General features: G+C 40.6%; 1 protein-coding gene across 13 annotated transcripts in view; it reads left to right on the top strand.

The window, feature by feature from the left end:
• DYNC1I1 (dynein cytoplasmic 1 intermediate chain 1) overlaps positions 1–12,297 on the top strand; it is a 483,164-nt gene that overhangs the window by 393,102 nt on the left and 77,765 nt on the right. For all 13 annotated transcript variants that reach the window (XM_082632152.1, XM_082632163.1, XM_082632154.1 and 10 more), the window contains 3 exons: positions 4,283–4,429; positions 8,398–8,511; positions 10,996–11,129. In XM_082632152.1, the coding sequence (XP_082488278.1) occupies positions 4,283–4,429; positions 8,398–8,511; positions 10,996–11,129 (395 nt within the window). The remainder of the gene's footprint in view (positions 1–4,282; positions 4,430–8,397; positions 8,512–10,995; positions 11,130–12,297) is intronic.

Here is a 12,297-nt window from a genome sequence, read left to right as displayed (position 1 = left end):
GCAGGCTCAGCGGCCATGGCTCACGGGCCCAGCCGCTCCACGGCATGTGGGATCTTCCCGGACCGGGCCACGAACCCGTGTCCCCTGCATCAGCAGGCAGACTCTCAACCACTGCACCACCAGGGAAGCTCTCAAGGCTCTAATATTTTAAAGAATAAAATAAAATAGGTAAAAAGTTAAAACTACAAACTATATAGATATGTATTCTTACAGAGCCAAGAATAACAAGGGTAGGGAAGTTTCTTGTTTCCAATTTGTTTGTCTAAATTGTATTAATCATGTAATGCTTTATTATGACACTGAGTAACTGAGAGAATACAAAATTTTAAATGCCTAGGAAAGTGATGCAATTTTTAAGATAGCATTATTATTATTAATGTTTTTCATAGAATATGTCTTCAGAAAATGTACTGTTAAATATGAGAACAACAGAAAGCCACATGTTTTAGTAGTGTCAATCCATTTTTCTGGAATGCTTTTTTACCCTTTACCCAATAGATGTAACTGACAGGATGATATCATCCTGTGCTCTTTATGCTGACAGTCAATAAATTCCATGACAGTTGGCAACAACAACTAGATCAGTAGCTGTATGAACAGTGCACGGTTGCAGGGATTTTTCTAAGACACTTTACTACTCGTGGTTTGATGCAGACTTTCCAAATTAGAAGAGGAGCTGTCTCTGTCAGGACTGTAGTTGGGGGACTGTTCCCATGTGTCTAAAGGAACCTAAACATTTGGATGAAAAATTAAAAATTCAGTCTATCAACCAAGTGTTTGCTACCATTAAATCAAACATTAGGGTACTTTGAAACATCTCAAGAAATGACTAAATTCTAAACTTTACATCTAGATAATTGTGATCATACTGCCTTAGGGTTTCCATATGAATAATACTATGTCAAATGTGGCATACCCTGGAGATCTATTTTTAACATTTATACATAGTCTATGATACATAGAATATTTACTATAATTAACATACTGAGCTTAAAAAATAAGTGCAATTGATGAATCACAAATTCTCCATCATTTCTAATCTTCCAAGCATAAAATAATAAGTATTTCTACTCTTTTTTCGTCATGGAGGTATTGTAAAGATTGGTTTTCAGCAAAACAAAGTAGACTCTATGGCAGAACTCTGATGCTCCAAAGTGGTGTTACTCATTTTTTTAGCACTAATTTGACTTTTTTAAATTAAAGTATAATTGATTTACAATGTTGTGTTTGTTTCTGGTGTACAGCAAGTGATTCAGTTATACACATATATATATATATTCTTTTTCATATTCTTTTCCATTATTTTTTATTACAGGATATTGAATATAGTTCCCTGTTCTATACAGTAGGACCTTGTTTCTTATCTATATTATATATAGTAGTTTGTATCTGCTAATCCCAAACTCCTAATTTATCCCTCCCCCACCCTTTTCCCCTTTGGTAACCATAAATTTGTTTTCTGTGTCTATGAGTCCGTTTCTGTTTCACAGTAATTTGACTTTTTATCAAATGTAAAGAGAATTCTGAATTCGAGATGGGGGTGCTTTTCTGACATTTAACATTTTTTGAAATGATTTAGTTAGTACTTAGCACTGTGTGTTGAATGAATGAAAAGTGGACACGCTAATGAATGAAAAAGTAGGAATTAAGTTCTCACCTTGTGGTGTTGGATTCTGGTTGATCACCAACTATGTATTTCTGTTTTGTAGAAATACCTCCACTGTTCGTTTTTCTGTAGTTTAGTCTCTTAACAAACTGTGTAAGGTTTGGAGCAGTATTTGCTGAGATTTAAGTGAAAAGCTATTAAGTGGTTTAATTCTTGATTTTTCAAATTTAATGACATTTCTTTATCTATATCCATTGGAGCTTTGGTAAATTCAATTGTTGATATCACCTGGATAATTTTAAGTCTTTCTGAAGTTTCAAAGAAAATGTCTCCAACATAGCTCAAGCAGAATAAGAATGTCATCAATTGAAAGCTCAGAATCGTTTCTGTGAGATGTGTAAAACAAGAAGCTGACCAGCATTATTTTCTTTTTCTTTAGTTCAGTACCATTATTGAGAGTTATTCTTGAACTTTATGAAAACCAGGTTGGGGCACAAGCATACTCCCCATTGAATCATGTTCAAGGAATTGGAATTGAGAATCATTCAAACTGGGAAAACATGACATTGAAAAATAGTCTACATTCTTTATTGTACTTCAGAGAATCTGAGACTCTGACTAGGAACTAGCCTTAGGCTGATAGTAGATCTGATTTTATTTTATTTTATTTTTTAATGGACAGTTAGCTTCCCAGTCAGAAAGAGGTCATCATTTGTTTTTCAATGACTTCTTTGCTTTACTGGCTTATCAGTTACAACCATTGATCCTCTCCCTCTCTCCCTCTCTCCCTCTCTCCCTCTCTTTCCCTCCCTCCCTCTCTCCCCCTCTCTCCCCCTCTCTCCCCCTCTCTCCCCCTCTCTCCCCCTCTCTCCCCCTCTCTCCCCCTCTCTCCCCCTCTCTCCCCCTCTCTCCCCCTCTCTCCCCCTCTCTCCCCCTTCTCTCCCCCTCTCCCCCTCTCTCCCTCCCTGCCTCTCTCCCTCCCTGCCTCTCTCCCTCTCTCCCTCTCTCCCTCTCTCCCTCTCTCCCCCTCTCCCCCTCTCCCCCTCTCCCCCTCTCTCCTCAGAAAGCAGTGATTTCTCGCTATTGCCCACAGAAAACAATCCACACAGTGCCTGCCATTCAAGGTCCTCTCTTGTCTGGCCCAGATGAACCCTTCAGTCACATTTCCTACTCCCTGCTTCCTCCATGCAAGCTCCTTCTCAGCCAAACCAGAGACTGTGGCTGTTCACCAGCCTCTGCTTTGGAGCCTCCAGTCTTGTCTTCCCATTATCCCATCTCTCAGGGGTCACTGTTTCTTTTCCTCTCCACTTGCTGAACATTCCACATTTACATCAAGGGTGATGCATTCCCTTTCATGAATGAGGTCTTTCTAACCATCCCACCCTTTCCGTTCCCCTCTTTTTTCCCCCCTCTCCTAGCTAAACTAAACCTTTCTCACCCCCCCCCCACACCACACACACACACGATCCTATGATCTAGTCATGGCCCATATCACCTTCAGGGCTGCTGCTTGTGTGTGCAAGTTGTGACCTGCATAAGCATCTCAAACCCAAGGGACAAGTGAGGACAAAAATCTACCTTCCTCCCCACTTGCCAAGGCGCATGCCCACATGACTAGGTTGTGCAGAGAGGCACCTATTTTTATTCCATACAAAATTATGGACTAGCATGTAGGGACCAGTGGCAGCATGTTCATCGAATGCATGCTTTTTAGTTCTCTTTCCTAGGGCACAGGTTTGTCGAGGGCGATGACTACCTTTGTATTCCCACCATGCCTGGTACAATGCCTTCCTTACACATAAGATCACTCATTGAATTTAACTGAAAGGGTGAAATGTGTTTATTAAAAACAATTACTTTTGTGTATACATGCAACCATGTAAAGCACAACAGGAATCACAGTGGACTTCTTAGCAAATGTGGAACAGCCAGCTTGTCTGATTTTAAATGTATCATGGCTCTTGCTCAGCTAAGTAATTTCCTATAAAATGTAGTGCCCAGTAGTCTTCTGTGGAATTTTAGAAACCACATTCATGATGCTCTGACAGGCCATGGCAGAGTTGGACTGAAATCCATTTCTGACTGTTAAAATAGGCAAAGAATAACATTAAGAATTGTCTGAAGTGGGCAGGATAAAGGTCAGAAGAATGCCCATGGGAGGCAAGGGAATTTGGGGGAGGAACCAGTTGGATCAGTCTGAGATCCTAGAAGTCTACATTAAGCCAAAAAGAAGAAAAAAAAGTACCCAGTCTCAAAGTCCTCAAAGCCTTGCCAACACTGTACACGGATGCAGACATGCCCTCAAATAAAGAATTGTTTTGTAAAGACTAATGGAGAATTAATATTAATTCTGATGTGATTTTATTGATAAAGGGGAACTATCCACAAACCAAGCTTTACAGACCACAAAACATGATGTACGTTAGATAGGGTTTATGCCTATTTGGTGACGTGGCCGAGACTTCAGATTTCAAGTTTCAAGGAGTAAACATCGGCCAACCTCTCCAGGGAACTTCTGTGTCTGTGTACAGAATGTCCTACACACTCTGCGCTTAACATTTGCTTTGTGTTTTCCAGGATGTGCTGAGTTTATGTGATGAGCAGTTTTTTCTTCAGGAAGAAACAAGCCTCCTCTAACCATTTCACAGGATACCTTTCTTCTCTTTCCTCCCACAGTCCTCTGTGATGTCGGTCTGCTTTGCTCGTTTCCATCCCAATTTGGTAGTTGGTGGGACTTACTCGGGCCAGATTGTCCTGTGGGATAATCGCAGTCATCGGAGGACGCCGGTCCAGCGGACACCCTTGTCGGCTGCTGCACACACAGTAAGTCAAGCTTTTGTCACATCCCGGTCAGCCATCCAAGCCCTGAAAGAGGGGATAATTGACAGAGGTACGGCTGTTGTTAGTAACTCCAACTTCGAAGTATCTAACTTACAGTGATTGCATTCTGACTGACTAAAGGGAAGCCGAGTGGAAAGTCGATGAAGGAAGCGCTGGGTTTAGAGGACTCTCTTAACGGTCTACAAGTTTTAACACATAGAAGGGATCTCTCTGGATGTCCCAAAAGCTACCAGGGAGGATAACTTAAAACTAAAAAATGCCACAGGGAGAAACCTTGGAAGAAGCATCTGTGAAATTGTTTTCCCAAAGCAACTCTTCACATTTACATTATAAGGTGGAAACTCATATTTTCAAATAGACCGTAAAGAGTAAGCACATTCTGTCTAGGGATGGCATATGGGACTTTTGCCAATAGGCCTTTTCCACTTGTGATTTGAGGGAGTGCTGTGACTTTAAATTCTGGAATGCATGGTGTAAGTCTCAACGATAAAGTCTACAGTGACAGTATAATCCCTAGGGTTAAAAGTCAACATCTCAAAACCATTACCCATAATTTAGCAGAAGAGGTTCAGTATAGTGTTCATAAGACAACTAGTCTGTCATTTCCTTTAAGAGAATGACAGGTGTGTTTAGCAATTGTTAGGAGGAATAAGAAGACAGGCATGTCTCCATCAATCTCTGCTACCCTGACATTCAGGGGAATTGATGTCCTTTCTCTGAAATGCCCAAATTATGCCCAAGGATACAGCTCTACTATTGTTTCAAATTCCTTAATGTGGTGGCCTCATTTGTTTCATCTGCTGGCCTCAAAACCATCTAGCTTTGAAAAAGAACTGCTAGCTGCTTTAGCCAAGACCATGAAGAGGAAAATTCTTCCACTCTTGTAAGATGGACGATGGGAAATGACAAGTACCAAGTCAGCCTTAATTCTGATTGACTTGGGCCTAACACACATGCAGGTGAAACTAGTTCTTGGGAATCTTGGAAAATTGCTCTTGCCTAGGCCCCTACCCCATTTCTCCAAACTAATAACAGAAAATTGTGACCCAAGAGGAGACGGGCTTGATGCAGGTGTTTGCTCAAGGAGCATGAAGCCATTTCTTGGCCCTATGTGTATATCTGGTGCGTTTGTGAGCATACCTCCTGAAATTTCAAAAAGTTATAAATCCAGATATCAGAACATTTAGCACGAAGCTTTTGGGGAGAATCCAAATGCAGGAGCTCTTCCAAAGTATTCATCTCTTTTCCAAGCAACTTAGCATGTGATCTTCACAACGAAAATACTGTTATTATCAAACAGAGTGACATTATTTCTGTTAGAAAAGAAAATAACAGTTTTTTTCTCTTTTGCTGTGTTTTGTTGAATCCACAGCTCAAAGAGCACAGTTAATTTTGTGACTTGTCTTTCAACTTCGACTCATGCCTGGCTGATTGGTACCAGGATCAAAAGTGGTTAAGGAAAAAGGGTCCCACCACAGATTACTAACTAATTTCCTTTCACACCCACCACATATATGCATTTGGGACAACAGGAAATCCTAATTAAAGCAAAAACCTTCTGGCACACAGTAAGTTTATTCCTAAAATAAATAAAAACAATCTGGCTTCTATACTGGAAAAATGAGCGGTACCATTGCTTTTTTCTTTCCATTAAGCAGAGTGATGTGTGTTTGTGTGTGTGTATAAGTAGGCATGCCCACGTGTCTGCTTCTGTTCTGGTTTCTTTACATTTTTCTTGTAAACTGAGTTTTATTACTCCTGAAAGCACAGGCCAGTAGTACTGATTAAAGCCAGGGAGGGGCTACCACACACATTCCTTCTCAGGGCATTTGCTCTCTACATCCTTCTAGATGCCTTCTTTCCCTACTACACCCACCCTTAGGAGTCCCGATCCATTAGGGTTTTGGAGATTTGTGTTGATGCTCTGTGGTTAACAAAAGAAACCCTATTGGACTCTTGCTAAAAAAACACTAGGCAGATTTGGGGCTCATAACAATGTTTGGACCTTGCTTTCTCATTCTTCAGTTTACTGAGTCTGCCATTTTCAGGCGAGAATGTCTTATCCATTCTTCCAGTTTATTTGCATGCAGAGCTTAGAGCGCCATGTGACTCACCCTTGAGTTTGTACTCTGCTGTACGTTCCACATACACCAGAGACTTGGGAAAAAGCATTGTCCACAGCCCCACAACCAGTCAGTCCTTTTGGTATTTAGAGACCAGATCAGAAGAATATTTCGTTCCAGATCTCTGCTGTACTTACCACTGTCCAGATCTACTAAAGCTGATCCATTTGAAGGTTTCTGCAGGAACGTGGTGTGAAAAAGACATAGGGACTTGGTTGACTCTCCATCAGCATGGGTAAAAGAGGTGATGCAGTTGCCAAAAAAGCAAGTGTAAATCTTAAGATGCATTAATACAGGCATTTTTTTTTTTATCACATGAGAAGTGGCAATTCAGTGCTCCCTGTATTTCTGTATTCAGTTAGTCAGAATGTACGTAGACGGTTATGGTTTAGTCTCAGAACTTCACTGGAAGGGGAACTTGGACAAAATATAGCGTATTCAAAAGAGAGTGTCCAGGTTGAGGAAGGTATTGAAAACCAGGTCCTCAACGCATTTGAAGGAATTGGTGATGATTAGTCAGAGCAAGACAAGACTGGGGGGAGGAGGGGTAATATAAGAACAATCCATACGTATTATTTGACTTGATGTATATGATGTCAGAGGGCTCTTCACTAAAAGTATTTCCTTGAGCTTTCTTCATCCTCATTGGTAGAAGGAGGAACTGCCCAAGAATTAGTGCTAAAACTGGCTAAGGTGTTTAAGCAGAGTTTGGACTACCTCTTGGGACAGGCAGATGAACAGCTATACTTATGATTATTACAGTTCCTTCTGACCAGGAGTTTATATGATAATAATAGTTTGGGAACTATCCTTTATATAATATCAACTTTGCAGTATTAGAGATTGTTTCATTGTTGTTGTGGCTAGGTATTATGGACAGTAACTCATCAAGAGAAAGACTCAGACTGTCAGCTATTTGTACAGAGAAGCATCGACTAAATTGTGGTTTGGCCACTGATGGCTAAGCTGCCTGAAATCTAACCCAAATTATTGCTAGGTTGTGCTTTTGCTAACCTTCCATTTAGTATTTAATGTGCAGCTGCAAATGATTTTAGCCTACCATTTAGGATTCTACAGAGTAGAATAACCTTCTTGCATTATGACAAAAGGTTAGAGCATCTTGCTTATGATTCCTGGGATGTTTAAGTGACCTTTCTCAAGGCCCTGGCCAAATCTAAGCCTCCATACTACCCTAAACGATATTTTGAGAAATAAACCTATCATCATCCTAGGTTTTGCAGCAACACAAAGAAATCTGATTTAATCTTACTAGGTTCCTTGTGCCAATAATTTCCATCACCAGTATCTCTCCCTCAAATCAAAGAGGCTGATGAATATTAACCACTTTTTATAAAGCATGTTAACAAATGTTTGGCACTGTGGCTATAATGCACTAAACTCCAGAGCTAGTAACACTCCTTCCAAAGGCAATTGTTCTACCCTTTTGAAGACTGTCTTTTTCCGTCACTCATGGTGAGCTTAGAAGCCAGACTATGCAGTGGAGCCTCATTCAAGAAATACACGTTCACCTCCCTGTGCACCGTCTGTCCCATCGATCCTCATTTGCTCCCGTTTGCTTCAGCTCCGTTGTATTGCCTCTGACCGAGCAAGGTGAAGCTTTCTGAGTATTTCCACTACGACGTGTTGCTGCCAGAGCTTTTAAAAAGAAATCAGGTTCAAATCAAAAGTGGCAAATGATCTGAGGCTTGTATTATTGTGGGATTATGTCACTCCTTAATCCTTGTTTTAGAGTAATGTGTTTGACACTCAGATGTAAGCATTTCCTCTTGGATCAGAGTTTGATCCTCCATGTTTATGTTTCTGCAGCATCCCGTGTACTGTGTAAATGTTGTTGGGACCCAGAATGCTCATAACCTCATCACCGTCTCTACCGATGGTAAAATGTGTTCCTGGAGCCTGGACATGCTCTCCACTCCACAGGTGGGTTTGTTTTCCCCTACACATAAGAGCATCTTGGTTAAAAGAGATACCTGCCTAATGGAACGGAGTTCCTAAAAGCCAAACCCTCACATCCTATAGGACCTAAAATCAATGTGTGCACTTGAAAGAGTGGGGCCTGTTTTCAGCAGCCTCCTCTTGAAGCCAAAACCCATTTCCTTTACCGCAAATCATGTAATTATTGTAATACGTTAATCCTTAGGTCAGTTTCAAGTGAAAATGAAATAATCCATTTTAAAGCATAGTAATTATGGAAGTTGGCCGTGGTAGGAATTGTACTTACCCTACTGCATTGTTAAACAAATATAAACGGGGTTGGAGCTCAGCAGAGCGATCCCTGATGGGTCCTTGCCTTGGAGAAAAGGTATCCCAGCAAAACAGAAGTCCAAGCCCTTGCTTGTATCTGTAGCCTAGACAACTGCCTTGTGTGTTTGAAGAATTTGTCCAGCCATCTGTTTTCTCCTCTGGAATGTTTCTTAGGGTGGCTCCTGCCATTCCTTGCTCAACAAACAAGAAGTTGAAAATGAAAAAGTTCCAAGGTTTCCAAACTGCTCCTGATTACAGTAATGGGAGCTAAACAAAGGAGCAGAAGTGCAAGAGACCATTGGGGGAGGCGTCTAAATGCAACTTCCAGAATACATGTATGTACACGCACACAGAAGACAACACTTACGTCCACAGATAAATACACACATATCCATACTCTTTCCACATTTCTTGGGGAAAAAAGTACTTCACTGTCCTCCAGCTAAAAACAGAGAAGAATTTCCTGTTATAGCCTTTGACAACTTGAGGAAACATCAAGAAAATTGTAAAAGATATCTAGGAGATACTTCTCAATTTTAACTTTCCTATTCCCTTTCCTGGAATAACAATCCTGGAATGTCTCTGTCACAATTTTAGAAGACATTAGAAGTTTCAGGATACATAAGGAAATGTGGAAACTGAAAAGAACTTCCCACAAGTTTCCACAAAATACAGATGAAGAGAATACTAAGACTAAAGAAGTTATTTTTATAATTTTAGTGTTGGGGGAGAGCTAATAAGTTCCTTACAATTTAAGTTTCTCTATTTTTGCTGATCTTTAACATTTATACAAGTTGGGAGTTGTGTGTGGGTATTTTATAGCTTTGTCTTAAATTTCTCAGCAATATGTTGTTTTCTTTTAAAAGCAAACAGATATGAGTGAACCCTCTAATTAGGAATTTTTAATTGCCCATTTTGCTGATTAAATGTGTGTGTGTTTAGGTTAAAGCCAGTCATACGGGGGCTACATGACCATTTTTATTAGTTTTGGCATGCCTGCAGACGCCTGTCTCTGTACAGAGATGGAGCATTTCATGTCATGGCTGTGGATGGCAGGCAGACATGGGAACAGACAACAGTTGCCCTATTCCCTTTCTGTCCCAAGTGGGTGACCAAGAGACTGTACCTTCCCTCTGCTAATTTTAGCCATGGAGCAGACCACCGGATGGTCCAGGTTTCTGTATTACACTGTCACAGCATCCCCTCACTAAAGCACTCGCCGCGTCTGGATCTCACAAACTGCAAGTGTGTCACATGACCACATGGTCTGCACTTCCCAGACTGTTAGCATGTGCTTCCGATTTATGGACTCCTTAGCTGCGATGACTAGGTTTATTTGTTTGCATAAAAAAAGACTAAACTTCCAAACAGAATGACATGATCCCCTAGAATGTTTTTTTTAAAGTTACTTTAGGTGCACAAAGCAGGCTATTTGATGTAAATAGCCAGAAATATTCAAGGATGTTAGTTATACTTAACTATTCTTCACTGCCGTTAAACTTAATTCAGCAGAATGTCTTTTAAAGTACACTTGAATTCCCAATTTTGAAAATCATCTTAGATAAAATAAAGACTCTCGTTTACCATTTTAAAGACTTATTTAAACATTGGTTTTTGCAGGCTTAGAGCCTACACACCCAATGTCTGCCTTCATGAAATCTAGTCCCTGTTGAAGTCTGGTTTTTATGACCTGAGTGACAACTTTCTGGTTTTAGTCCATGGAGGACACACACTCCTGCTTTGACACACGTGCTTAGTACATCTGATATTAATACAAGTGTATTCTCACGAACAATTGATGTTGAGAATGTTTGTAAATATAAGGGTATTGTGTGTTGTATTAAAGCCTGGGGCTGACAAGTGTAACCATTACAGTATTATCTTTAGTTTCTGCACCATTAGTTTCAAAATTCTCACCTGTCATCTCTGCCTGACTTCAGAAGCAGCAGCACACACTGATGAAATACAGCCGGCCTGAAACCAGAGATACACAGAAGCATGAATGTCAGGGGCAGTAAAGCGTGGTTTCTGGCACAGCCGGGGTCTTTTGTAACGCTGTGTGAAAAGCAAACAGACGATTTAGTCAAATGATTTTTCCGTGCTATCTTTGGCATGGCAAGGAGTTGACAGAGGGAATGTAACCACGCCATGTTTTGGTAGGAGAGCATGGAGCTGGTGTACAATAAGTCCAAGCCTGTGGCTGTTACCGGAATGGCTTTCCCAACGGGAGACGTCAATAACTTCGTGGTTGGCAGCGAGGAGGGTACAGTCTACACGGCCTGTCGTCATGGAAGGTGAGTTTCTGTTTTCTTACCCATGACGTGTTCTTCATTTCCAAAAGTCTGTTATCGCTTTATGGATTATAACCACCTTGCATTATGAGAAAGGCATTTCTGAAGAAATGCAAATCACAGCCTCATGTCTTCACTGTTTTATAGCATCCTTCTGCTCTAAGGATGCCATTTGTAAGCCTTTAGCCATTTGTAAGCCTTTAATGGTTCACATTGCCTGAGGAAAACAGTCCAAGCTTCTTAGCGTATCATAGAAGATTCTTGATTACCCTTGAACCTGCCCCTGCCCAGCCTCAGCCTTCAGGCTCCAGCCACGCACCCATCCCCCAGTACAGCTGATCCCACCACACCTCTGTGAGGTTGTACATTCGGTTTCTCCCGCTGGGTCTGGTGTTTCTCCCTTCTTGGCCTGGTTAATTCCTCCTCACCCTTCAAGAGCCAGAACAAAGGTCTTTCCACACTGAAGCCTCTCCTGACTCTCCTGGACAAAGAAAATCATTTCCCTCTTTATGTTTCCATAGCATTTTCATTCCCTTTATTCATTCATTCTTTCAAGGAATATTTCCTAAGAACCTACCATGTGCCAGGCACCATCATGTCATAAGGATGCAGTAAGGGACAAAACAGACCTGGAGTTCATATTCTGGTTGAGGGTGAATGACAGTAAACTAATAAACAGGTAAATATGTGGTTTAAGATGATAAGTACTATGGAGAAAATTAAAGTAGAATAAATGGGATAGGACTACAAGCTGTCAGATAGGTTTGTTATTTTATATATTTTCATATCACTTCTACATTAGCATTCATCACATTATATTTCAACTATTCAGTCATCTGCCATTTTTCTCTTACTATTTCCATTTCATCATTGGTTTCCTGCCTGGTGCCTGGCACATAGTAAGTGAGGAGTTAAAAATTTACATGGGGAATAAAGAAGGACAATAACTAAATAATATAGAGAAGTGCCTTAGGGCCCTTCCTCTCAATCAGAGGCTGAAATAGTATGAGATACATAAGGCAGAATGAAGATTCCAGGTGATAAGAATTGTCTTGATTGAGAGATTGGCAGGTGCTCCTGGAAAAATCTCAGGAAAAAGTGGAATTCAATAATTTAGACTGGGTTATAAAATTACATGCAAGACTTAATGAATGGACTCACAGCTTTTGAA

Source organism: Mesoplodon mirus, assembly GCF_964341445.2.
Source record: "Mesoplodon mirus genome assembly, chromosome: 9".
Lineage (NCBI taxonomy): Eukaryota > Metazoa > Chordata > Mammalia > Artiodactyla > Ziphiidae > Mesoplodon > Mesoplodon mirus.
Note: the sequence above shows the minus strand (reverse complement) of the source record. Positions and strands in the feature narration are given on the sequence as shown.